The 24,987-nt window shown below is 49.3% G+C and overlaps 1 protein-coding gene across 5 annotated transcripts in view; it reads right to left on the bottom strand.

Annotated features, from left to right (window-relative positions):
* LOC127581276 (forkhead box protein N1-like) overlaps positions 1–24,987 on the bottom strand; it is an 88,447-nt gene that overhangs the window by 29,131 nt on the left and 34,329 nt on the right. For 4 of the 5 annotated variants that reach the window (XM_052035496.1, XM_052035501.1, XM_052035497.1 and 1 more), the window contains 2 exons: positions 18,612–18,783; positions 6,156–6,334 (listed from right to left, as the gene is read on the bottom strand). In XM_052035496.1, coding sequence (XP_051891456.1) covers positions 6,156–6,334; positions 18,612–18,666 — 234 coding nt within the window. In that variant the 5' untranslated portion in view covers positions 18,667–18,783. Of the gene's footprint in view, positions 1–6,155; positions 6,335–18,611; positions 18,784–21,029; positions 21,117–24,987 lie in introns of those variants that run through there. The other variant, XM_052035498.1, reaches the window with a different exon arrangement.

The following is a 24,987-nucleotide window of genomic DNA, read 5'->3' as shown; positions in this document are numbered from 1 at the left end:
ACTGTACGACGGCACACAGCAGCATCACACCAGCTCATTGGCTCAGGGGATGTTGTGATTTCCCTTCGCTGGATCTGGATCTGACTCTCTCTTTTACTGGATTATCTCTGATTTTGTTCATTGAACCTTTCCTGCAGAACTCTAACCTGCATGGCAGATGTAATTTGTACTGGACATTACGCTTCTACATTGCAAAGGATGAACTCTTTGGTGAGTTTGCTGTGAGACCAAGAAGCTATTGACAGAGCACCTATGGATATTATGTTGTTAATGCAATTGATTAGAGCCAAAAAGGAAACCACCACGTCAGTGGAGTATTTATAGGCCAACGGATTGTGAGAGGCAGATTTAGGAGCAAGTATTCAAACATGCAGAACTGCAGAATGGTGATATTGGTGCACTATATCCTAATCAATTGGGTATCAATGTCAGAGAGAGGGGTAAAGGGGGAGACATTTCTGGCTTTTCAGGAGCTGGGCAAGTGCTGCTCACAGTCTCAACGCTTCCTTTGGACTACTTGAGTCAGCAACTTCCTGACAGAAGGATAAGATAAGACAAGATTTCTTTATTAGTCACATGTACATCGAAACACATGGTGAAATGCATCTTTTGTGTAGAGTGTTCTGAGGGCAGCCCGGAAGTGTCGCCACGCTTCTGGCGCCAGCATAGCATGCCCACAACTTCCTGACCTGTACTTCTTTGGAATGTGGGAGGAAACCAGAGCACCCGGAGGAAACCCATGCAGACACGGGGAGAATGTACAAACTCCTTACAGACAGTGGCTGGGACTGAACCCGGGTCGCTGGCGCTGTAATAACGTTACTCTAACCGCTACACTACCGTGACAGAGACACTCTTGATGCTTGTTCGGAAAGTTAGTCATGGGGTGACCTTCCTGTGGAAGGCAAGTGGTGACTGTCAATAAATGTCAGCTTTACCATTGCTACAACAGTTCCTCACCCACAGGATGATACACTAGACATCAGGCCAGCTACCGCTAACATTGGATCGGGTGTTCCTTGTAAATGGGAATACTGCCTCTATTTACTTTAATTATTTGGAATTATCCACTACCTTAACAGATTAAAGTTACTGCTAAACCAGTGAGGTGAATAGTGAACATTCCCACTACCCAGGCACAGCCCATGGCCTGGGTTACTGGGGCTGGCATTGTGCTCAAGCTGGTGGGTGAAATCCCTCTATACATTTGAGGCTCTGGCTGTTTGCCCATTCACAGCTCACTGGCAAAATTTGACTCACAGAATTGATCCTTTAAAGGTACTTGGTAATTAGAGAAATAGAAAGAATTTCATTTCTGGAGCATATTCACATCCCAAACCACTTTCCAAAAAATGAACCACTAACTAGAGGGGAGAGGATGTTTAATAATTCAAGAGGAAATAAGAGCACAGGATGGTGAGGGGGAAGCTAGCAAGCAAAGTGTGACAGGCTGGGGCAGAAAATAGAGACAAAAGTTTGCAGCATAGAGCAAATCCAGAGTTAGTAAGAACTATAAAAAAATCAAAGCTTAACTGTTTTTATTTCAATGCATGTAGTATTTGCAATAAGATGGATGTTAACAGCATAATTAGCAAGCTACGAGTTTGATCTAGTGGCTGTTATGGAGATGTGGATGCAGGTGTGGGACTTCTGAAGAACGGGGCTGGTGAATTAGTAACAGGAAACAGAAGTGGCAGATATGTTAGCTCAATTGTTTACATCAGTCTTCACCTTGGAGGATCCTGCAAATATCCCTAAGATAACAGATGGGCTCATTTCAAATAACGGAGGAAGTTGTAAGTATCCCAATCACAAGGGACAAAATGCTGGAGAAACCCCTGGGACTAAAGGTTGGCAAATTGCCAGGACCCAACGGCCTGCACACCATTGGTTGGAGTGTTTCAAACCTCCGGGAGGACACCAGAGGGTTGCAGAACAGTCAACATGACTCCCTTGTTCAAACAACGGAGGAAGACAGAAGGCAGGGAACTACGGTCCAGTTAGTTTAATATCCATGGTTGGCAAGATGCCAGAGTCAATAATCAAAGGGGAAATAACTACTGATTGAACATAGAACAGTGCAGGCACAGGCCCTTCAACCCGCGGTGTGCGTGCTGACCAGGATGCCAACTTAAACGGCACATCTGCCTGCACATGGTCTGCACCCCTCTAATCCCTACCTGTTCGTCTGTCTGTCTTAAACGGATTCCTCACTTAGGAGAGCTATACATAATCAAACCTACTCCACATGGTTTTATAAAAGGTAAATCATGTTTGATGAATTTGTTTGAATTCTTTTAGGATGTAACAGGGAGAGTTGACAGAGGGGAACCTGTAGATGGAGTGTATTTAGGTTTCCAAAAGGCATTTGACAAGGTGCCACATAAGAGACTGGTGCATAAATTAAGCTCTATAGAACTCTGGTTAGACCGCACTTGGAGTATTGTGTTCAGTTCTGGTCGCCTCATTATAGGAAGGATGTGGAAGCTTTAGAGAGGGTGCAGAGGAGATTTACCAGGATGCTGCCTGGATTGGAGAGCATGTCCCGTGAGGATAGGTTGAGCGAGCTGGAGCTTTTCTCTTTGGAGAGAAGGAGGATGAGAGGTGACTTGATAGAGGTGTACAAGATGATACGAGGGATAGATCGAGTGGACAGACAGAGACTTTTTCCCAAGGCGACAATGGCTAACATGAGGGGAGATAATTTTAAGGTGATTGGTGGAAGGTATGGGGGGGATGTCAGGGGTAAGTTTTTTACATAGGGAGTGGTGGGTGCGTGGAACACACTGCTGGCAGAGGTTGTGGGGGCAGATACATTAGGGACATTTAAGAGACTCTTAGATAGACACATGAATGATAGAGAAATGGGGAGCTATGTGGGAGGGAAGGGTTAGATAGATCTTAGAGCAGGATAAAATGTCAGCACAACATCGTGGGCCGAAGGGCCTGTACTGTGCTACAATGTTCTATGTTCTAAGAATCCGTGGTATCAGAGGAAGTGTGTTAGCATAGATTGAAAACTGGCTGGCACACAGAAAACAAAGTTGGAATAAGTGGATCCTCGCCAGTCTGGAGGGATGTAACCAGTGGAGTTCCCCAGGGATCAGTTCCTGACCCTCAGTTGGTCACTTTCTACATTAATGACCTGGAGCAGGGAACAAAGCGTAAGGTTTCCAGGTTTGCAGATGAAATGAGAATAGGTGAAGGGCCTGTTGTGATGAGGACACTGTGATTCTGCAGCACACAGATGGATTGGATGAGTGGGTGAAAACCTGGCAGGTGGAGCTTAATGTGGACATTGGTAAAGGAAATAAAGGCAGATTATTATCTACATGGGGAGAGACTGCAGATGTGTGAGCTTCAGAGGGATCGAGGTGTTCTGGTGCATGAATCACAAGAGGTTAGCTGGCAGGTCCAACAGGTGGTTAAGAAGGCAAACGGCATGTTGTTCTTTATTGTGAAGGGTTTGGAGTTTATGACCAGGGAGGTTGTGCTCCAGGTGTACAGGGGGTAGGTGAGGCCATATCTGGAGAACTGAGCACAGATATGAACCCCTTGCCTAAAAAAAGATATAGTAGTTGGGGACAGTCGGAAGCAGATTCCCCGGCAAACTATCAGCAAGCATGTAGCTGAAGTCCAGGAAACCAGCACATTTATAACAGCTCAGACCTGAGGAGTCCCTAATGCGTTGAAGATTCAGGACACATTTGTTCTCAGTTCAGCCATATCTTGAGGGGAGAATGGAGGAGAAACATCTGATACAGAATCAAAATTGTGACACACGCCATTCAAACATCGGGATACAGTTTGTGTGTTAGCAGCACCGAGCAAAGCTGACCTTTGGAGACAGAATGTTTGAGGGATACTGTAGGGAACTACAGATCAGTAATCCTGTCATCAGTGATGGGAAAGTTACTGGAGGAACTCTGAGATACAGGATCTACCTGCATTCGGAAAAGCAAGGACTGATTAGGGATGGTCAGCGTGGCTTTGTGCATAGGAGATCGTGTCTCACAAACTTGACTGAGTTATTTGAAGAGGTGACCAAGAGGATTGATAAGGGCAGGGTGGTAGATATTATCTACATGGACTTTAGCAATGTCTTTGACAGGGTTCCGCATGGTCTGGAAGGTTAGATCACATGGGATCTAGGGCAAGCCAGCCAATTGGATACAGAATTGGGTTGGTGGTAGGAGGCATAGGGTGGGAGTGGAGGGTTGTTTTTCAGACTGGAGGCCCGTGACCAGTGGAGTGCCACAGGGATCTGTGCTGGGTCCACTGTTGTTTGCCATCTATATTAACGATTTGGATGACAATGTAGGTGGTGTGGTTAGAACGTTTGTAGATGACACCAGAATCGGTGGTGTGGTGGGCAGTGAAGAAGGTTGTCTAAGGTTACACCAGGATCTAGATTGACTGGGGAAGTGGCCAAGGAATGGGTGATGGAATTTAACTCCGACAAGTGCCAGGTGTTGCATTTGGGAAGTTAAACCAGGGCAGGATTTACACAGTGAATGGCAGGGCCCTGGAGAGTGTTGTAGAACAGGGAGACCTAGGGGTACAGGTACATAGTACCCTGAAAGTGATGACACAGGTAGACAGGGTGGTGAAGTAGGCGTACGGCACACTTGCCTTCATTGGTCAGGGTACTGAGTACAAGAGTTGGGATGTCATGTTACAGCTTTACAAGTTTTTGGTGAGAGCACACCCGGAGCATTGTGTGCGGTTCTGGTCGCCCAGCTACAGGAAGGACGTCATTAAGCCGGAGAGGGGGCAGAAAGATTCACAACAATGTTGCCAGCATTGGAGGGCCCAAGGAGAGACTGGAACTGTTTCCCCAGGAGTGAAGGAGGCCGAGGGGTGACCTTACAGAGGTTTCTAACCAGGTGAGGGGCATAGATAGGGTGGATGGTCGCAGTCTTTTCCCAGGACAGGAGAGTCTAAAACTAGAGGGCAGAGGTTTAAAGTGAGAGAGGAAAGATTTAAGATGGACCTGAGTGATAAGTAGAGGGTGGTAGGTATGTGGAACAAGCTGCCAGCGGCAGGTACAACTACAACATTAAAGAAAGACACGTAGACAGAGAAGGTTTAGAGGGATATGGGCCAAACGTGGGCAAATAGGGCCAGCTCAGGTAGGCACCTTGGTCGGCACGAACGTGTTGGGCTGAAGGGCCTGTTTCTGCGCTGTGGACGCAGAGTAATCAGGACAAAGAGAGGTCTTGTGAAAATAGGAGGCAGAATCTGAAGTGTATACAGAAACACTTAATTCCACCGAGAGGAATGGAAGGAGTGTCAGGGAGTTCTGTGACGGTGTCTGTATTACAGAGGCTGATCCACTGGAGCCATGCAGAAATCACACAAGACTGATGAACTGAATCAAGAAGTGACACCTTTCTCATGTCATGAACTGAATGCACTGCCACCACCGACAGGAAGATCAGAGAGGCTCAGAAAACCAGTGACTGGTTTGTCACAGTGCAGTACAACATCCTCCACAGGGCAGTGATCGCTTGGCACTGCCCAACTACAGTGTGTGCTCCCTCAGGTCTCTCCTGGGGACAGTGTGTGCTCCCTCAGGTCTGCTCTGGGGACAGTGTGTGCTCCCTCAGGTCTCTCCTGGGGACAGTGTGTGCTCCCTCAGGTCTGCCCCGGGGACAGTGTGTGTGCCCTCAGGTCTGCTCCTGGGACAGTGTGTGATCCCTCAGGTCTCTCCTGGGGTAGTGTGTGCTCCCTCAGGTCTGGGCTCAGGGTTTCCGTGTGTCCAACATGTGCTCCTCCCCTCTGTGAATCATGCACCCATAACTCTGTGACTGCAAAGTTCTGCCCTGTGAACCACGACTGATGCAGTGAATTACTGGCTCAGATCATCATTGTGAACTGCAGGCTTCACAGAGTCACAAAACCAGATCATTTCCCCTGAACGACACCAGGTCTGGAACAACATGGGATACATTTTGAATGAACAAGTTCTGAGCTTCAGTTCCCAGTGTGGGGCTGCATTTGTGTTGGGGAGGGACAGGGTCTGAGGACTGGTCCGTCCCCGGCTGGAGAGGAGCTGTGGGATTGGAGGGGGTCTGTGGGTGCTGGATACACGGCTGCTCCCGAGGTGCCGGCCGGACTGGGAATGCCCTCATGTGCAGATCAGAAGTACTCACAGTGTGTAGAGGATGCCGCGGTGTCCCCACTGCTGCCGGTTGAGGGTCACCTTGCTGCCGGCTCACGAGGGAGTTGTCGTCCAACGACCCTGCCAGGTAGCTGATGTCTGTTGGACCATGGCAGACAGCACCATGCACGGACATCTGCTCCACCTGGGCAGCCGGGCTCACGACAAACCCTGCCGATAAACAAGCAAGCTTTATTTACCCAAATGTTCTGCCAGAGCTTTCTCCCCTTGCCCAACACATCCATTCATTGCTGCAGCACCTATCTGTGGGCACTAAACCCTCTGGGCACCAGACCCTCTGGGCACCAGATCCTCTGGCGCCAGACCTTCTGGACACTGGACACCAGACCCTCTGGACACCAGACCCTCTGGCACCAAACTCTCTGGGCACCAGACCCTCTGGACACCAGACCCCCTGGACACTGGACACCAGACCCGCTGGACACCAGACCCTCTGGCACCAGACCCTCTGGATACCAAACCCTCTGGGCACTAGACACCAGACCCTCTGGGCACAGACCCTCTGCCCACTGTCACCATGGAACCATGGAGATGTCTGTCACTCAGCCCTTGGCATCCATGCCAATCAAAGCAGGACTGTGGATGTTTCACCTCCAAAATCCCCATCCATTTCCCAACAGGTTGTGGCCCTTCTGGTGCTCCTCCGGGCCCTGTTTCCATGTGGGGGGTGGTTCTGGCTCCACCACCCTCTTGGGCAGTGGGTACCAGATCTCCAACACTTGTTGAGGGACATAATTTTTCTCAGCTTCCCTCTCGTCCTCCGTCGCTGCCCCTGTTACTGACCTCCCTGCTGAGGGGAGTAGGTCCTCACTGTTCCTCTTGTCCAGGTCTCCTACAGTCAGACCTCCCCTCAGTCTCCTTTGTTCCAGACAATAATACCCCCCCCTCCACAGCTGGGACAGTCTCTCCTCACACTGTCGGCCCCCAGGACTGGTCCCTCTCTGGTGCATCACCTCCCTCCCACAGTGCAGTGCCCTGACCTGCGCACTGTGCTCCGCTGTGCCCTAACCACTGACAACTCTGGCATGACCTTCCTGCTCCTGTGCTCTTTGCAAGTTTTCCATACACCACCATCCAGCTTCTGTCCGTCCTGCAACTTCCAGGGATTCAGGGACGTGGACTGTGACCCTCCTGTTCCTCTACACTAATCCTGTACTCTCTCATTATTTCCCCTCCCCAAATATTCCAGCTCACACCTCCAGACTGGATCCCGTTCCCCCACTGGTCCCACGGACCTCTTCCTGCAACCCAGAACCGCTCTCCTCACTGACAACCACGTTGCACATTTTAGGATCATAGAAACTTTTTAACTGTGGCCCCTCCATTCAGTCCAAGTTATTTACATGTACCACTGAAAGCCAGGGACTTAGGACCAAGCCCTGTGGAAAGCCACAGCCGGCAGCCCTCCAGTTACTCGAGTTCCCCGTGACCAGTGACTGCTCCTTCCTTTCACAGTTAAAACTTGCTGATGACTCCAATGATACATCTTTAGATCCAATTCCCCTCGGATCCCATGGGCTTTCTTGATCAATCTGACGGGCAGGATTTTGTCAGAGCCCATGTAGACTCCGTCACGTGCCTGCCCCTCACTGATGTTCCTTCTTACATATTCAAAAAATTCAACTGTTAGTCAGGCGGGTCTCTGCTTGAACAAATCCATCCACGCGGACTTTCCAAATCTGAGCGAGCCTGTCGGGAAACACAAATGGACACTGGGTGGGAACAGATCCCTGCTCCATTATTTACCTGTGTGGAGGGTTGTAACAGAGTTCAGGAGATAAAAGCAGCCAAGTGCGGGACGGAGAGGTGGCGGATGGAGCTTACTGCTGAGAAATGCAGAGTGTCACGTCTGGCAGGAAGGGTGAGGACAGACGATATACACAGGAGGGCAATCCCTAAAAGGTACAAGAAGAGAGTGGAGACGGCAGATGCTGGGATCTGGAGCTAAAAACAAACTGCTGGAGGAACTCAGCGGGTCAGGCAGCATCTGTGGAGGCAGAGGGGTGGTTGATGTTTCGGGACTGCTATTCTGCAGAGGCTGGGTGGCAGCTCTTGGACACCTCCTCAAACCTACCCTTGGACCATGACCCCACCAGGCCACTGTCTCCAAACCATCACAGATCTCATCACATCAGGAGATGTCCCCTCCACAGTGCTCCATCCCCGTACTACCTGCTTCTCTCTCCTCCCCAAGATCCACAAAGAGGACTGCCCTGGTAGACCCATTGTTTCCCTGCTGAACTTATCTCCTCCTACCTTGAATGACCTGAAATGTTGACTACCGTTTTGCCTGGCCCACTGGATTCCCCCAGCAGTTTGTCTTCTGTACAATAACAGAGAGAACTGGGGTTGTCTGTGCAAAGGGTCATAGAGCAGGTTGAGAACGAGCAGGTAGGGCAGGTGGACACAGCTCAGCAGGTCACGGAAACCAGCCTCTCCTCCACTACACTTCTTGCTGCCGTGGTAAAGCAGCTGACATAATCAAAGCCCCCACCCACCCCGGACATTCTCTCTTCTCCCCCCTCCCATCGGGCAGGAGATACAAAAGCCTGAAAGCACGTACCACCGGGCTTAAGGACAGCTTCTACCCCATTGCTGTAAGACTATTGAACGGTCCCCTAGCACAACAAGATGGACTCTTGACCTCACAATTTACCCCATTATGGCCTTGCACCTTATTGTCTGCCTGCACTGCACTTTCTCTGTAGCTGTTACACTGTATTCTGCATTCTGTTATTCTTTTACCTTGTACTACCTTGATGCACTGTGTAATGAATTGATCTGTATGAACGGTATGCAAGATAAGTTTTTCACTGTACCTCGGTACCTGTGACAATAATAAACCAATTTCCCAGTTTACCAAAGTGGTCAATGGATATGGGATTCTGCACGGCATAAACCAAAGATAGAATACATGAGCAAGGAAGTGACCCTGAGTCTGCAGGGCTGTGGGAGGGGAATCACTGGATTGATCCATGTCGCACCAAACCTGATGATTGGCTGAGTAGTGCCATGACTGTTCTGTGACTTCACCTACAACACAGCCGGTAGTTACTCTCTTTTCAAACACAGGCACTGGATAAGCAGCTTTGCAGACCTCCAGCATCACGACTACGGCCCAGGAGCACTGGGAAATGATGGCCTTTCTCTTGGGCTGCTTAGTTCCTCATAGAAAAACCCAATGAACGAGCAGCATCAACGTTACGTCTTGCGGGCTGCCCCCAGAACATTCTACACAAAGGTGCATTTCACTGTGTGCTTTGATGTACATGTGACTAATAAAGAAATCTTAAAATACAGATTTTGTCCAAGAGGAGGTAACAGATCACTCCTTTAGTTATCCAGTTAGTGCTGGGTTAGCTGAGGACAGCTCACTATAGCTGGTCGTGGGTCCTGGTTCCAAAGGTCTGTGCTTGCTGAGTCCTGGTGTATGTGTGCTGGTTGGGACCTGGACGAACATTCTCTTAAGTTCAAACATCCTGCTGCTGCTGACAAAGCTTGGCCTCTGGGATATGGCAGGAGAGAGGTCTGACCCATCGAACTGTGGGCAGCCTCAAGAAGGGCAGAGCGACTGTGGTGTGATGTGAGGGTGACCCCTGCTGTAAAAGGTCACACTGTCCGACCCATCAGCACCCTAATAGTCATCAGTGGATCTGCAGGTGAGACAGCGCACTGGTTTCCGCACTGCTCTCTGCCGTCACCTGATACTGTGCAGACTGACGAACACTTCATAAAACGTTTGCAGCCAGCCTAACCAAACACCAGGCTCAGTCTTGGCTGCACTGTGACGGAACTTGCTGTCAGGCGCAAGGTGTTGCCTTTCTGAGCTCTTGACTTGAGACCAACTTGTAATGCAAGCCCTAGGCCTTAATTAATTTTACTGGGACATGCTATTTACTTGATGTCAGTTCTTTTAGTGTCCCGTCAGGAGGATTAACACGGCAACTGTTCACCACCCTCTCTCGTCACAGGCAGAATAACGGAGTGAAGTTAGATTCCTTCACCCTGATGCAGGTCCAGACCCGAACAGTTAATCAAATGAAAGCTCAGATTCAACTATAGCTTCAAATTACTCTTATAGAAGCACAAGATCATAGACTGGCACAGTACAGGAGGCCACTCCGCCCATTGTGTCTGTGCCAACTCTTTTAATGAGCAATCAGATTACTCTCACATTACCACTTCCTATAACCCTGCAATGTTCTCATTTACCACTATTTCTCCACCAAAGGCCTCGACTGCTGCACCAGGTCCATAAAGAGCTTTGTTCTCACGCTAACCCCACCGTCTTCCACCAATCACTTTCAATCTGTGAATACCAAGCCTGGCACAGAACGCAGAACACACAGCAGTGCAGCACAGGAGCAGGCCCTTCGGCCCACCACGTCTCTGCTGACCACAATGCCAAATTAAACTAAACCTATCTGCCTGCACACAGTCCATCTCCCTCCACTCCCTGCGCATTCATGTCCCTGTCTAAATGCTGCTTTAATACCACCATCGTATCTGCCTCCACCCCTGCCCCTGGCACCACGTTCCAGGCACCCACTGCTCTCCGGGTAAAAAAAACTTGCCCCACACATCTCCCTTAAACTTTCCCCCTCTCACCTTAAAACTGTGCCCTCTAGCATTAGACGTTTCCACCCTGGGAAAAAGATCCCGGCTGTCTTCTCTATCTGTGTCTCTCATAATTTTATAAACCTCTATCAGGTCTCCCCTCAGCCTCCGATGCTCCAAGTCTGTCCAACTTCTCCTCATAGCACATGTCTTCTAATCCAGGCAGCATCCTGGTGAACCTCTTCTGCACCCTCTCCAAAGCCTCCACATCCTTCCTGTAACGGGGCCAGGTTTTTCCAGCCTGTCCATGTGAACCACAATTCTTTATCCTTGGGAACGTCCTGATAAATCTGCTGCAACTTCTGTAAAGCCTTGGAATTGTTCCAAAGGTGTGGGTGTCCTGCTGGGGCTGAATTCATGCTTTATATGGGTTTGGCATAATTTCCAGACTTTTCTGCTCTGAGCCTAGTGTCAGTGCATCAGGTTTTTTTAAACTATTTTGATTAAGACTCAGTCTAAATCTGTTGTGGCTGCTCAGGCAACATGTAGTGGCAGTGATGTTGCCTGATCGTTTACAGTGAGCTCTAGGGGTGGTTATACAATGGTAGCAAGTGGGGATCTATCGGTGGTCTCTGGGAAAGAATACTGCATCAACCCACCATTCACCCCTGCTACATCAGGTCTGTCCTCATGCTGTTAGGTTGTATCCAGCTAGATAAGAACAGCCACAGTTTAATGCAGTCAGCTGCCTCCAGAGAAGGACAAAATACAGCCAAGTGAATTCAAAGGGCTCAGTGAAACACTCAGACGTAGGACAGATTCAACTGGCAGCCGAGGACCGACATTATCTAACGTGTCAGATCAGTAACTGGGGGCGATTATCTGGCAGTCGGGACACAGGGTTTTGTTACAGTCACGTGTCACTGCTGTCAGATTAACTTTCCAGGCAGCTATATATTATGGCATCTAAAACTTTGTTGAAATTTGCAGGCTGGAAATGACATTTGATTAGTGTTTGAGTGTTTGGTGAATTAGGCTCCATTTCCTCCGATACTTTAACACAGAAACTACTCAACTGTTTTCAAATGACCTAAAAAACACAATGCAACAGTCCATCAGGAAGCCCTACGTCCTTACGTCTCTTTAACAAGAGGGCATAGGTTTAAGATCAGGGGCGAGAGATTTAAAAGGGACATCAGGGGCAGATTCTTCACACAAAGGGTGGTGCGTATTTGGAATGAGTTGTCAGAAATAGTGGTTGAGGCGGGCACATCAGCAATGTTTAAAAGCCATCTAGATAAGTCCATGGATAGGAGAGGTTTAGAGGGCTATGGGCCAAATGTGGGTAGATGGGACTAGCTCACTGGGCTGCACAATCGGCATGGACGAGTTGGGCCGAAGGGCCTGTTTCCATGCTGTATGACTCTATGATTCTATGGTCTCTCAAAATAGGAAGGATGTGGAAGTGTTGGAGAGGGTGCAGAGGAGATTTACCAGGATGCTGCCTGGTTTAGAGAGTATGGATTATGAGGAGAGTAAGGGAGCTGGGGCTTTACTCATTGGAGAGTAGGAGGATGAGAGGAGACATGATAGAGGTGTACAAAATATTAAGAGGAATAGATAGAGTGGACAGCCAGTGCTTCTTTCCCAGGGCACCAATGCTCAATACAAGAGGGCATGGCTTTAAAGCAATGGGTGGGAAGTTCAAGGGAGATATCAGAGGAAGGTTTTTTACCCAGAGAGTGGTTGGGGCGTGGAATGTGCTGCCTGGGGCGGTGGTGGAGGCAGGTACATTGGTCAAATTCAAGAGATTACTAGATAAGCATATGGAGGAATTTAAAATAGAGGGATATGTGGGAGGAAGGGGTTAGATAGTCTGAGGCGAGGTTTAAAGGTCGGCACAATATTGTGGGCTGTAGGGCCTGTAATGTGCTGTACTGTTCTATGTCCTATGTTAAATTGGGACGAGTTCGAAATGTCCCTGCAGCAGAGTGGAGAAATGAGGCTCAAGGAACAGAGGTCATCCCACCAGGAAAGGGCTTTGATGTAGTAGATGTGGAGAAGCTCAGGAGGAGATTAGAACTAAACGTCCCGCTGTCTGGAACTCAGGAGAGCGGCAGGGATATGCAACTCACTCCCACAGCGGGGCTGGGGTGAGCTGAAGAGAAGGCTTCAGGTAAAGCTGGATAAATGCTGGGGAGAAAGGACGAGAAGGAAGTGGTGCCACGAGATGATGGTGGGAGCCTTGCTCAGGGTCCGAGTAACTTAGTAGGTTACTAGTTCATCCATTGTCCACGTGACGTCTGTGTACGTTGGAAGCTCGTGAGAAGGACCAGGGAGAAAGGTGCTGAAATGGGAGAGTTGGGGGAGGGGGCAGAGTTCAATCATTAATGTCATTCCAGTGGGTACTCAACACATCAGCTGAAGATAGTGAGCCACAGCTTAAGCCTGCGTGTGTCGTGCGTGGGGTGTTCAACACGAGACGACAGTGTGAACGCGGGATGGCATGTGAACACAAAGAGGTCGACCAAGTTAGAGTGCACTATAGAATCATTCAGCACTGTAGGAAGGACATGATTGTGCTGGAGAGGGTGCAGAGGGGATTCACCAGGGTGTTGCCTGGGATGGAGTGGCTCAGTCACAAGGAGAGACTGGAGAGGCTGGGTCTGTTCTCCCTGGAGCGGAGGGGGTTAAGAGGGGACATGATTGAGGTATATAAAACTATGAGGAGATAAATAGGGTAGACTGCAGGGAACCTTCCCCTTTATCGGACATAGGTAAGATTAGAGAACACAGATTTCAGGTCGGGGGAGAGATTTAGAGGGGACCTGAGGGGGACCTCCTTCACCCAGAGCACGGGGAGTACCGGGAACACATTGCCCGAGTTGCTGACAGCATTTTGGAAATGTCTAGGCAAGCACCTGAAGAAGGGTCCTGACCCGAAACGTTGATCGCCTGCCTTTCTCCACGGATGCTGCCTGGCCTGCTGAGTTCCTCGTGTTTTTCATCTAGATTCCAGCATCTGCAGTCCTTTGCTTCTCAAGCACGAATCGCCCGGGGCAACCGAGGGCGATGGGCCAAGTGCTGGAAGATGGGATTAGTACAGGTGAACGAGCTGCCAGAGGAGGTTGGGAGACACAGGAGATGGCAGATGCTGGGATCTGGAGCAACAAACACTCATCAGGTTGAGCAGCGTCTGTGGGGAGGAAGGAACCGTCGAAATTTCAGGTCAAAGCCCTGCATCAGGATGGTGAAATGTTGACAAATCCATTGCCCCACAGCTGCTGCTCAGCCTGCTGAGTTCCTCCAGCAGACTGTTTGTTCCAAGGTTTAAAAGGCATTTGGGCAGGTAGTTGGATAGGAGGGGTGCAGAGGGACACAGGCCTAACGCAGGCAAATGGTTTAGCATAGACAGGCATCACGGTCGGTACGGATGAGGAGCGCTGAAGGGCCCGTTTCTGTCCTGTACACTTCTGTGATTCTATTTCTGGCCTGAATCCTTAACTGTTGAATCTCTAGAACAGTACAGCACAAGAACAGGCCCTTCGGCCCACCATGTCTGTGCTGACCATGATGCCAATCTAAACTAATCCACCTACCTGAACATATCTTTTGTCTGTATCCCCCCATTCCCTGCCTGCTCGTGTGCCTGTTAAATGCCTCTTGCACGTTGCTGTCATATCTGCTTTCTCCACCTCCCCTGCAGTGAGTTCCAGGCACCCATCACTCTCTGTGTAAAAAAATTGCTTCATAAATCTCCTTTAAACTTTCCCCCTCTCACCTTATCACTGTGTCCTCTAATATTTGACATTTCAACCCTGGGAAAAACACTCTGACTGTCTACTCTACCTGTGCCTCTCATAGCTTTATAAACCTCGATCAGGTCTCCCCTCAGCCTCTGCCGCTCCAGGGAAAACAGCCTAAACTTGTCCAACTTTTCCTTATAAGATATTTTTATTAGTCACATGTACATTGAAACACACAGTGAAATGCATCTTTTGCGTAGAGTGTTCTGGGGGCAGCCCGCAAGTGTCGCCACGCTTCTGGCGCCAACATAGCATGCCCACAACTTCCTAACCCGTACGTCTTTGGAATGTGGGATGAAACCGGAGCATCTGGAGGAAACCCACGCAGACATGGGGAGAACGTACAAACTCCTCACAGACAGCGGCCGGAATTGAACCCGGGTCACTGGCACTGCAATAGTGTTACACTAACTGCTACACTGCCAGCATAGCTAATACACTCCTGTACAATGTCCTGGGAATGTCTCCCACACCCTATCCAAAGCCTCCACAACCTTCCCATGGTGTGGTGACCAGAACTGCAGACAACATTCCAAATGCAGCCTAACCAAAGTTTTATACAGCTGCGACGTGACTTCCCGACTTTTATACTTAGTGCCCCTACTATGAAGGCAAGCACACCGTATGCCTTCTGTTGCCACCTTCAGGGAGCTGTGGTCTCGCAATGGACAACCTTCTCTTCTCCCTGTTACCATGTGGGGTTCCTCCAGGTCCCCAGTTCTCTCCCACATCCTAAAGATGTGCTAGTCAGTTCAATGGCCACTGTAAACTACACCTAGTGTAAGATGATGGCAAAATGAATCAGAGGGAAGTGGGTGGGCATGCTGAGAGAGAAAAGAACTTGCTGGACAACAAGGAGATAAGCAGAGAAAGCAATGGAACTAATGGGTCTGTTCCCCTTGGAGCCAGCATGCAACTGGCGGGCTGAATGGCCTCCTTTAGTGTCATAAGATAAAATATATTCCCTTAAAAAAGCAGTGGAGCAAAGGTCTGCCTTGCTGTGGTACACGGTGCACGTTGTGGCTCCAATCACCGACTGAGGAGCAGAACGGGCCTGAACTGACCGCTGCGTCTGTCAGCTCGGATTCACATCTTACACTTGGCGGCAGGGAAGGAGAAAGCCAGCCTTGCTCACCTTGGGCAGCAGCACACACGCATTAAGGGCACACTGCAGACTGCACACACTGACATCCTCACCTCTCCAGGTACCGTTGGCGTTTTGCTATCCTTTGCTGCGGGATACTTGTTGCTCACTACCCTCTCAATTTAAGGACATACACCTGACTGTTCCGATGGTTCCTGGGCAGCACCCATACTTCAGCTCACCGAGCCGTCCCCCGACGTCCCCTGTCCCTGCTGGGACTTTGTCCGTTAGTTCCCAATGCTCAGCTTTAAGTTTCTCGTGCTGATGTTGAAATCCCTCCATGGCTGGGGCTTCCCTCTCCTCCAAATCCTTCCCGTCCTCCATCACACCCACGATTCCAGCTTCCCAACCAGCTCCCTCAGCCCAGGCCCTGAGCTCTAGCATTCGAGCCTGTCCCTCTCTCCACCTCTCTCCATCTCTCTCCGTTCAACCCACCTCTCTCCACCTCTCTCCATCTCTCTCCGTTCAACCCACCTCTCTCCGTTCAACCCATCTCTATCACTGAGTTTTTCATTACTCTATGACATTTCCTCTGGAAGCAGTGCATGTATTTTTGCCTCTGTGAAGTATCTGTGGACTCGTTTATCTCCCATTAAGAGCCGAGTGTTTTGCTATTCAGCTCTCTGCATTTAATTCTATTCCTTCCTTTATAAATGATACTAGAAATGCTTGTGTAATGTACAACTTGGTTTTATTTGGCCTTTGATAGCTAATTGCAAACTCTTGTTAGTTAGATGTAGATAGACAGATATTTATTTATTAGTCACATGTACATCGAAACACACAATGAAATGCATCTTTTTGTGTTACTGAGGGTGTTCTGGGGGCAGCCTGCAAGTGTCGCCACGCTTCCAGCACCAACATATCATGCCCACAACTTCCTAACCCGTACATCTTTGGAATGTGGGAGGAAACCGGAGCACCCGGAGGAAACCCACACAGACACAAAACGTACAAACTCCTTACAGACAGCAGCCGGAATTGACCCCGGGTCGCTGGCGCTGTAATAGTGTTATGCTAACCGCTGCACTACCATGCCTGCCCTATTGATGCAGTTTGGATTGTGAATTCACTTGGTAAAGGTAGAAAATAACCTGTAAGTCTTTTGATGGCCTTAATAAAGATGAGCATTGCGATGTATTCTGTGGGCCAGACAGTGTAATGAGGACCACTTCATCGGTACTTGACAGATTTAGGCAGACTACACAAAGCACATTGCTGGGAGACAGCTGAAGGGAAGGATGAGCAGTGTTAGACTGAGAAAACGGGTAACAATGGCTGTCAGGTTTGAACATAAACTCTGATCCTGGACATGCTCGAGAATAAACCAGCGACTGTCCTGTTCCTGTCCTCTGCTGCCTGCGAACTTTGTAGATCTGGAGTCGCATATATTGGACTGGTTCGCACTGTACTCCAGGCACATACAGGGCAGGGCAGGGGGCACGACCATGGCTTCTTGATGGTAACTCTGCTGACGTTAACTTTTACTTTGAGCACTGATATTGATGTAAAGGAGGAAATGCATCTCCACACAAAGGCCGTCAAAGGTCAACGAGTTCAGACAACCTGCTCCATTAACAACGTTGAGCGCAGTGTGGAGTGTTTAACGTGACACCAGTGAGAGTCAAAAACATTAGGCTCTTGGCTTTGTGCCAACTGTTCATCGTAACCATGTGGACAAAATATTGAACGATTCCCGTTCGGGTGAGGCAGATCCTGCTGTGAATTCTGTTGATGCCGTGGGATGTACAAGCCTCAACACAACTTGTATTTGCATATTGATGGCCGGGAGCTACCCTGGCCACCTCCCTTTCTCACTCATAACAAAAAGAGGCTATCAATGTGCAGGTAACTGAGCTACTAATGTGTCATCCTGAGAAACAGCACTTCAACAGGAGATACATCACAATGATTCATCTCTGTTACATTTCAAGAGATTTATTCTGCAGGTGTCTCTGTGGTCAAGAGTGGAACAGGACAGGAACATTGTCTTTTAAAGAAACATTTGTCTGTCAATAATATAAGAACATTTCAATTGCTGAAAATTCACCTTGGAGTTATTAATATGAACATGATTCATCCTATATGAGGGAGGATTCCATACAGATTTGAAGATCTAAATTTGAACTCAACCACTTTTGCCAAGCTGCCTAAACACATCTCATCACTTACAATGTGTTGTTTTCAACACGCGGTGACTTGTTGTGTAGGCAAATGAAGCAGACACTTTGCTTACAGCCAAATCTCACAGACTGCATGAAACTCCTTGACCAGTTGATCTATGTTAAGTGGAGTTGGTTGAGGAAAGAATATTGGCAGAACTTGCCTGCACTTCCAAACTGGGGTGGGAAATCTCAAAGTGGCTCCAGAGGAGTGGTCCTACCTCTGATAAGGGGATGGAGGTTGAGACAATTGCAATGAATGGCTGTACTCAGTCTGTGCAGTGGTATTCCCCAGCACTCGGTATTGCGACCACTACCCTTTTACGTATCCATTAACAACCTGCACTTGTACACATAGAGCATCATTTCAGAGCAGACACAGTTTAACACAAAGAAGTTTCAGAGGAAGACTGAGGGAAGACAAAATGAAGCAATTTTAAAGGAGAGTGTAGGAATAGAGATCCACAGACACTTGGGGATGACAGGGCAAGTTGAGACAGCTATTAAAGAGCACACAGGATTCTTAGCTTTATTATTTGAGGAGCCTTTATAAATCACTGGCTTCAGCTGGAGGACTGTGTCCTGTTTTGGGTTCCACACTTGAAGAAATATCCCAGCATCTGAAGAAGTTTTAGCAGAACCTCCCCGGTGGAAAGGTCAGTGGAAAGTTGGGAGAACATTGGATTGTTCTCTTTACCTTACAAAAGACAAGAGAGATTTCCGAGAGATGTTTAACATCATGTGATTAACTGTTGTACCTGTCTGTGGGACGTGTTCCTGCTCCAGGTCGTACTTGCAGTTGGGAAAAGCCATCTCGCTCAGTGCTGGAGACTGAATGTGGCAGAGGGTTCAGTGATACACGGCTGCCAATCATTCCATGCTGAACACAGCCTTGGCCAAGGTTTTCACCCCTTCTGATCTTACTCAATCCTGCAATGCAAATACAACAAGATGTGAGATTCTGCCACAAGGAAACATCATCTCCCCATCACCCTGTCAAGACCCCTTGAGATCTTGCTTCTATCAAGACCACTCTCACTCTTCTGAACACAAATTTGGAAGTGGAAATGTAAATCAATTTTGATTAAATGGAATTAAAGATCAATAAAATAAACTTAAATTTGTATTTAACTATAAAGCAGAGAGGTAAAAAAGTTATCATATGGAAAAAGGGCTTTCCATGTTACCAGGACATCAGCAAACACCTCACTGTCAGGTTTTGAAGTGCAGCCACTACGTTACTACAGGGAAGGGGACAGGCGATGTCCACTTAACAAGCTCCCACAAAGCCATATAGTGGCCAGCTCCTCCAACAGTGCTGCACTCTCTCTGTACTAGTTATTCAGGATTCCCTTTCACAGAGAATTGTGGATGTTGAGTTGCTGGGTATATTCAATAATCTTTTGGACACTGGAGGAATCATCAAAATGGGAGATCAGGGTGGAACCTAGAGTTGAGGCAGAGGGTCAGCTGCGATCTCACTGAATGTTGGAGCAAGGTTGTGTGGCTGAATGTGCCCCTTCGTCCCCACACCCCTGTTCCTTCTGCTTAACTCTTCAGGTTTACCCAAGACCTTTACAAAGGCCTAAATTTTTGGAGGAAGTATTTTCCTTCACCAAAAATCAGAACTTATTTCCATGACCACAATGTGTCCACCACCCAGGGTTATACTGTGGGCTTTGCTGATGGGCCAGAATGTGAAGCCTCATGCGCTTTGCATCACTGAGGGTTATAATTCGCATGTTTGTACGTCAATGAAACCAAACTCAGGGTGAGTTATCTCCAACATTCTCCAATTCTCAGAACAAGTTTGAAATTATCCTTACCCCTGGGGTCATTCTTAGTTATTTATTATAACACAAGAGGCCTTTTGGCCCATTGTATCTACACTAACTCCCAGCAGAGCAATCCCTCTCGTCCCATTCGCCTCCTTCCCTGTAGCTCTATGACTTACTCCCTCTCACATGCTCATCAACACCACTGACTAACACTAAGGATTCGTTTACCGCAGGCAACCACCAGCAGGTCTTTGGGACGTGGGAGAAAACTGGAGCAACTGGGGGATACCGAGAGAGAGTGACAGCAGTCACGGTCAGGATGAAAGCCCCATCCCTGACCCTGCCACCATGCCAGCCAGACTCCACACTGCACCACCTCCCCTTCTCCACAGATCGATCAGTGGGTGACCTGCTTCTTGAACACACGCACGAGTTAGGGGCAGGAGTAAGGTCCTGAGCCCCTGCTGCTTTCATAAGGTCATGGCTGATCTGACCTCCGGATCCCACCTACCACTCTAACCTTTCACCTCCCTGCTTATCTACCGACCCCTCCCATAAAAATATTCAAAGACTCTGCTCCCACCCCCCTTTGAGGAAGAGACTGCGAAAGACTCACCACCCTGCTCTGAGAGAAGAAAGGGTGTTGTCAGAGCCGAGAGCGTATGGCTTTGAAGAAAGACTGAACAGAGAATATGAAAGGAGGTTAAAAATGATGGAAGGTTGTGTAGCAGGTAACATCCAGAAGATGCTTCTGCTTACGGGAGGAGACCAGAGAGCAGGGAGGATCTGGAACGTGTTCCCATAGGGAGTTGAGGAGTAGCAGGGATATGTTGAAGGGAAACACACAAGGGGGAAAGAATAAGGAAAGGTATGAGAGGAAGCTGGTGGGGTTTAACCATCTGCACAGACCCCTTGCGCTGTGTAAATTATGTGACCCCAATCTTATCCTAATGGCTAGTCTGCATGTCAGAAGGCTGGTAAGGGTGAATTCTAGGTCCTTTTTAAACTATATTGAAGAATTACAATCATTTGTGAAGGTTACAGCAAGAGGGGAGTGGAAGAACTAGGTGTGGAGTGAACAGTCATGTCTTCGTCAGGGCCACACCATTGAAGGCGGGAGCCATGTCAGAAGCTCCAAGACCCACACACCGTGTCTGCCTTTCAATCACCAATTAATTTTATGCTGGCTTTATTTTACCTCAGTTTATCCGAATCTAAATGTTAAAAAGTGTAGCAGATTAATCCAATAATTGAAATGTCATCAGGTCTGCTACGACACATCCCTTTCCCTCTAAGAACTAATAAACCACTGTCTGGGATAGTGTGAGGTTGGAATTTACAGCCAGGCTGGTGCAGTGTTGTATTCAGATGTATAAAGTGAGTCACGAGCTGTCGTACCTCCCAGTGGTGAGAGAGTGGAGATTCTGCAGAGACGTGATCTATTCCTGGGCCCTTTCACATCGTTGCATGATCGGACTCTTCCGGCACTGCACATTAAGAACAATACCAAGGATTGAGGAAGCGTAGGGAGAAGGGAGCAGGGTGATGCCTGAAGTTTCTGGAACTTTCCATAAGCCAGGGCTGATAGAGGTAATTGGAAGCTGGAGCCCTTTCTACTTAAACCAGAGGATCTAGAAAGATGATACTGTGAAACATTGGGAACGGTGACATTGGTCAAATCAAGGATGACGGCAGGTATCATCAGGTAATCCAGGAGCTCTTAGCTTTCAAGACAATAAGGAAATACCTGCATTTCTATAGCACCCTGTGTGTCCCTTTCATGTCAGCACAAAGCACTTTTCAGCCAATGAAGCACCTTCTGAAGTGTAAGTGGCAGTATATTGAGCCAATATCAATCGGGTTATGAAGGGATGTGGTGACTTTGACCAGCTCAACACCACCCGCCCCCAACCCCATTCCCACTCCCAACTGCATTTCACCCTCACAAACTCAATGACTTGACCTTTGGTGCTTCTCAGAATTGCAGATTTTCTTGTCCAAGTTTGACTTTCTGACGCTTGGAAGCCGGGAGATCGCAGGGTGTACAGTACATTCCACGTTAGCTTCTACACCCCTCAACACTGCGGCAAACTACCCAGTCCAGGGATTGTATAAGATAATGTTCTGGTTTAGTTTATTAATGTCTTGCTGTATAATTCATTGTTGTACAGCTGGCACCTCCGTAGGAGCCAGGCAGTTCTGCGAATGGACACGTAGACAGTGGACCAGAAGGGTTACTCGATAAGACAAGGTGGTCGCAAGTTCTGGATGTGCTGCAGCAGTGGACAGGTAACTCGGACAAGGGGAGTGGTGATTAATCACACAGGGACAAGTTATCCTTGCCCCAGTAACAGTTTCCAGCACAAAACCTTCATAAGGAAATGTCTGAGGATGACACTGACCAAATGTAATGGGGCTTCAACCTCCAGGGTGGGTGAGACACCAGAACTGCCCACACTCCGAGCCATGTCATTGAGGCACGAAGTAACACAGGCCTGCTGACTCATCTCATCAACACCAAAGTACTGTACATTACAGCGGGTAGAGCTGCTGCCTCACAGCTCCAGAGACCTGAGTTCAATCCCGACCTCGGGCACTGTGTGGAGTTTGCATGTTCTCCTTGTAACCGCATGGGTTTCCCCCTGGGTGCTCCGGTTTCCTCCCACATCCCAAAGACATGGATTTCCAAGTTTAAATTTGACTGCTTTTGGAAGGGCACTTTAAATGTGCAAGAATTCTGCATGTGCATGCAGTTGTAATGTGCTTAATTAACGACTTGTGTGTGTGGTGTGTCCTGGCCCCATCCTGACATGTCCTACAGAGTTCATCACACTGTTATAGGGCTGGAGTCACACAGAGGCCAATCTGGGCAAGTACAACAGATTTCCTTTATCGAACAATTCACAATTCCTGGGAGTAGCTGTTCCGATTCCAGATGATTTACAACACAGAGCAGTGCAGCACAGGAGAAGGCCAACCACGATGCTCAAACTACACATCTGCCTGCACATGGTCTGTATCCCTCAATTCCCCACTGGTTCATTGTCTGTCTAAATGTTCTTAAATATTTCTACCACATCTGCCTCCACCAGCACCCCTGGCAGCCCGTTCCAGGCACCCACCGCTCTCTGTGTAAAAAACTTGTTTTGTAAATCCTCTTTAAACTTTCCCCCCTCACCTTAACCCTGTGCCCTCTAATGTTTGATGTTTCTACCCTGGGAAAAGACTCTGGCTGTCTATCCTGTCTATGCCTCACATCATTTTCCAATTAACTGAATTTAAATTCCCCGGGTGGGATGAACTCAGGCTGCTTGTTCAATGGTCCAGAACTCTGGGTTGGTACCACAGGTGAGGCCACCAATATTTCCCCATGCGGAGCTGTTGACCATTGCGAGTTGTCCCAATGTGGAGCTTAGGTGAGCTGTGGCCTTGCAGTAAGCACAGTCCTGGTTCACACAAGAGCTGCTGTCTCCCAGCTCCAGCAACACCAGTTTGATCCTGACCTCAGGTGCTGTCTGTGTGGAGTTTGCACGCTCCCCCTGTGACCAGGTGAGTTTCCTCTGGGTGCTCCGGTTTCCTTCCACATCCCAAAGATGTGCAGGTCGGTGGGTTAACTGGCCCGAGTGTGTTGGTGAATGGGAGAATCTGGGGGGAGTTATTGGGAATGTGGGGAGGTTGAAGTGGGATGAGTATCAATGGGCCTTGTGATTGTAAACCGGATGGACGGCAGATCCCGTTTCTGTGCCGGAAGGCTCTATAACCAACAGTTGCTTCAATGCAATGACCACAGCAGCCCACATCACAGTCACTGTGGTAGGCAGGCACTCTCTGCCCTGGGGCACCCACAGTACATCACTGTTAGGATTCACTACAACCCACGTCGGCCCATCTGGTCTCTGCTGCCTCACAGAACAGTCCCATTCCCCACTAATTCTCCCTGTAACCTATCTGCCCACACTCCCCCTGGGTCTCTACCCCTCAGCCACACTCTAGGGGCAACTTCCAGCAGCCAGTTAACCCACTGATCCCACATGTCTTTGGGATGTGGGAGGGAACGTGATGACAGGGAGAGAGTGCAGACTCCACACAGACAGGACCTGAGGTCAGGACTGAACCTGGGTCTCTGGGGCTGTGAGGCAGCAGCACTACCCGCTGTGGCACTCTGCAAATATAATGACAAACACAGAACATAGCATCCTTCTTTATATCTACCATTAAGTAACACTTCTGTGTAATATTTAACACTTTGACGGCTTCTCTCAGCCCTGACCGGACTGACGACTCAAACTTTTTAACCCCCAACCAAAATCCTGCAGATGCTGGAAATCTGAAATAAATGGTGGAGAACACTCAGTGGGCCAGGCAGCATCTGTGGGGAGAGGGACAGAGCTACGTTTGAAGGTCGGAAGCGGGCGGGAGTTGTGGTGGTGAAAGGCCACCAAGCTATTTCTCTCTCCGCGGACGCTGCCTGGTCCCTGCGCACCCACCGCGACCCCCTCGCCCATTCCTGTCCCACTGACTGCAGACCAGAGCAGGTTCTTCATGGAAGGAGCCGCCGCACTGCAGCGAAGCTCCCGCTGGGGACCTCCAGGAGCTGGGAGGTTTGGCGGACAGCGGCAGCTCGCTGAGCTTCACTGGGGTGGTGGGGTGGTGGGGTGGGGTGGTGGGGTGGGGGGGGGAGTCACTCCCACAGCGCCCGCACAACCCACCTGCCCCCCCCCCCCGATCAGCTGGTACAAACTGCGCGCTGCCGGGAGTCACTTATTTACCCGGGATTGCAAACTTACTGCGATCTCCGTGCGTGCGGTCAGGCGCAGGGCTGCAGCGGTGCACTGGGGCCAGTGAGCGCTGGGGCCAGTGTCCAGTGTCCAGTGTGCGGACCCGCGGGCTGTCCCCGTCCGTGCACACTCGGCGGGCGCGTCCCCGCAATGCTCCCCTCCCATACCTGGCCGCTTTTATACTGAACACCAGCGCCGAGCCAGTTTACTTTGGCTTGGGTTTCAGCAACTGCAGAGCAGGTGAAATGTGAACGTTTCCTCCCACCTTTTAGCCCTGACCCCAGTCGGTAACCGCACACACCGCGTGAGGGGACGCGGTCGGCAGCGTGCAGGCTGCATGTCCGTCGGCTGGGAGGGCAGCGGGGGCACCGGGCCGTGTGCCCGCGGCTCAGCTCAGCGGGGCAGGGGACAACCCCGCGCCGGCCCCGCACCCCCAGCCATGAAACTGTGTCCCTTCCACATGCCTGAACGCACCCGACCAACCCTGGTCTCAACCCCCACCCACTTGTACAGGACGCTAGTGCGGCCGCACTTGTAACATCGTGCTCGGTTCTGGTCGCCCCGCGACGGGAAAGATG

The sequence above is a fragment of the Pristis pectinata genome, chromosome 21 (assembly GCF_009764475.1).
Source record: "Pristis pectinata isolate sPriPec2 chromosome 21, sPriPec2.1.pri, whole genome shotgun sequence".
NCBI lineage: Eukaryota > Metazoa > Chordata > Chondrichthyes > Rhinopristiformes > Pristidae > Pristis > Pristis pectinata.
This window is presented reverse-complemented; position numbering and strand designations above follow the sequence as displayed.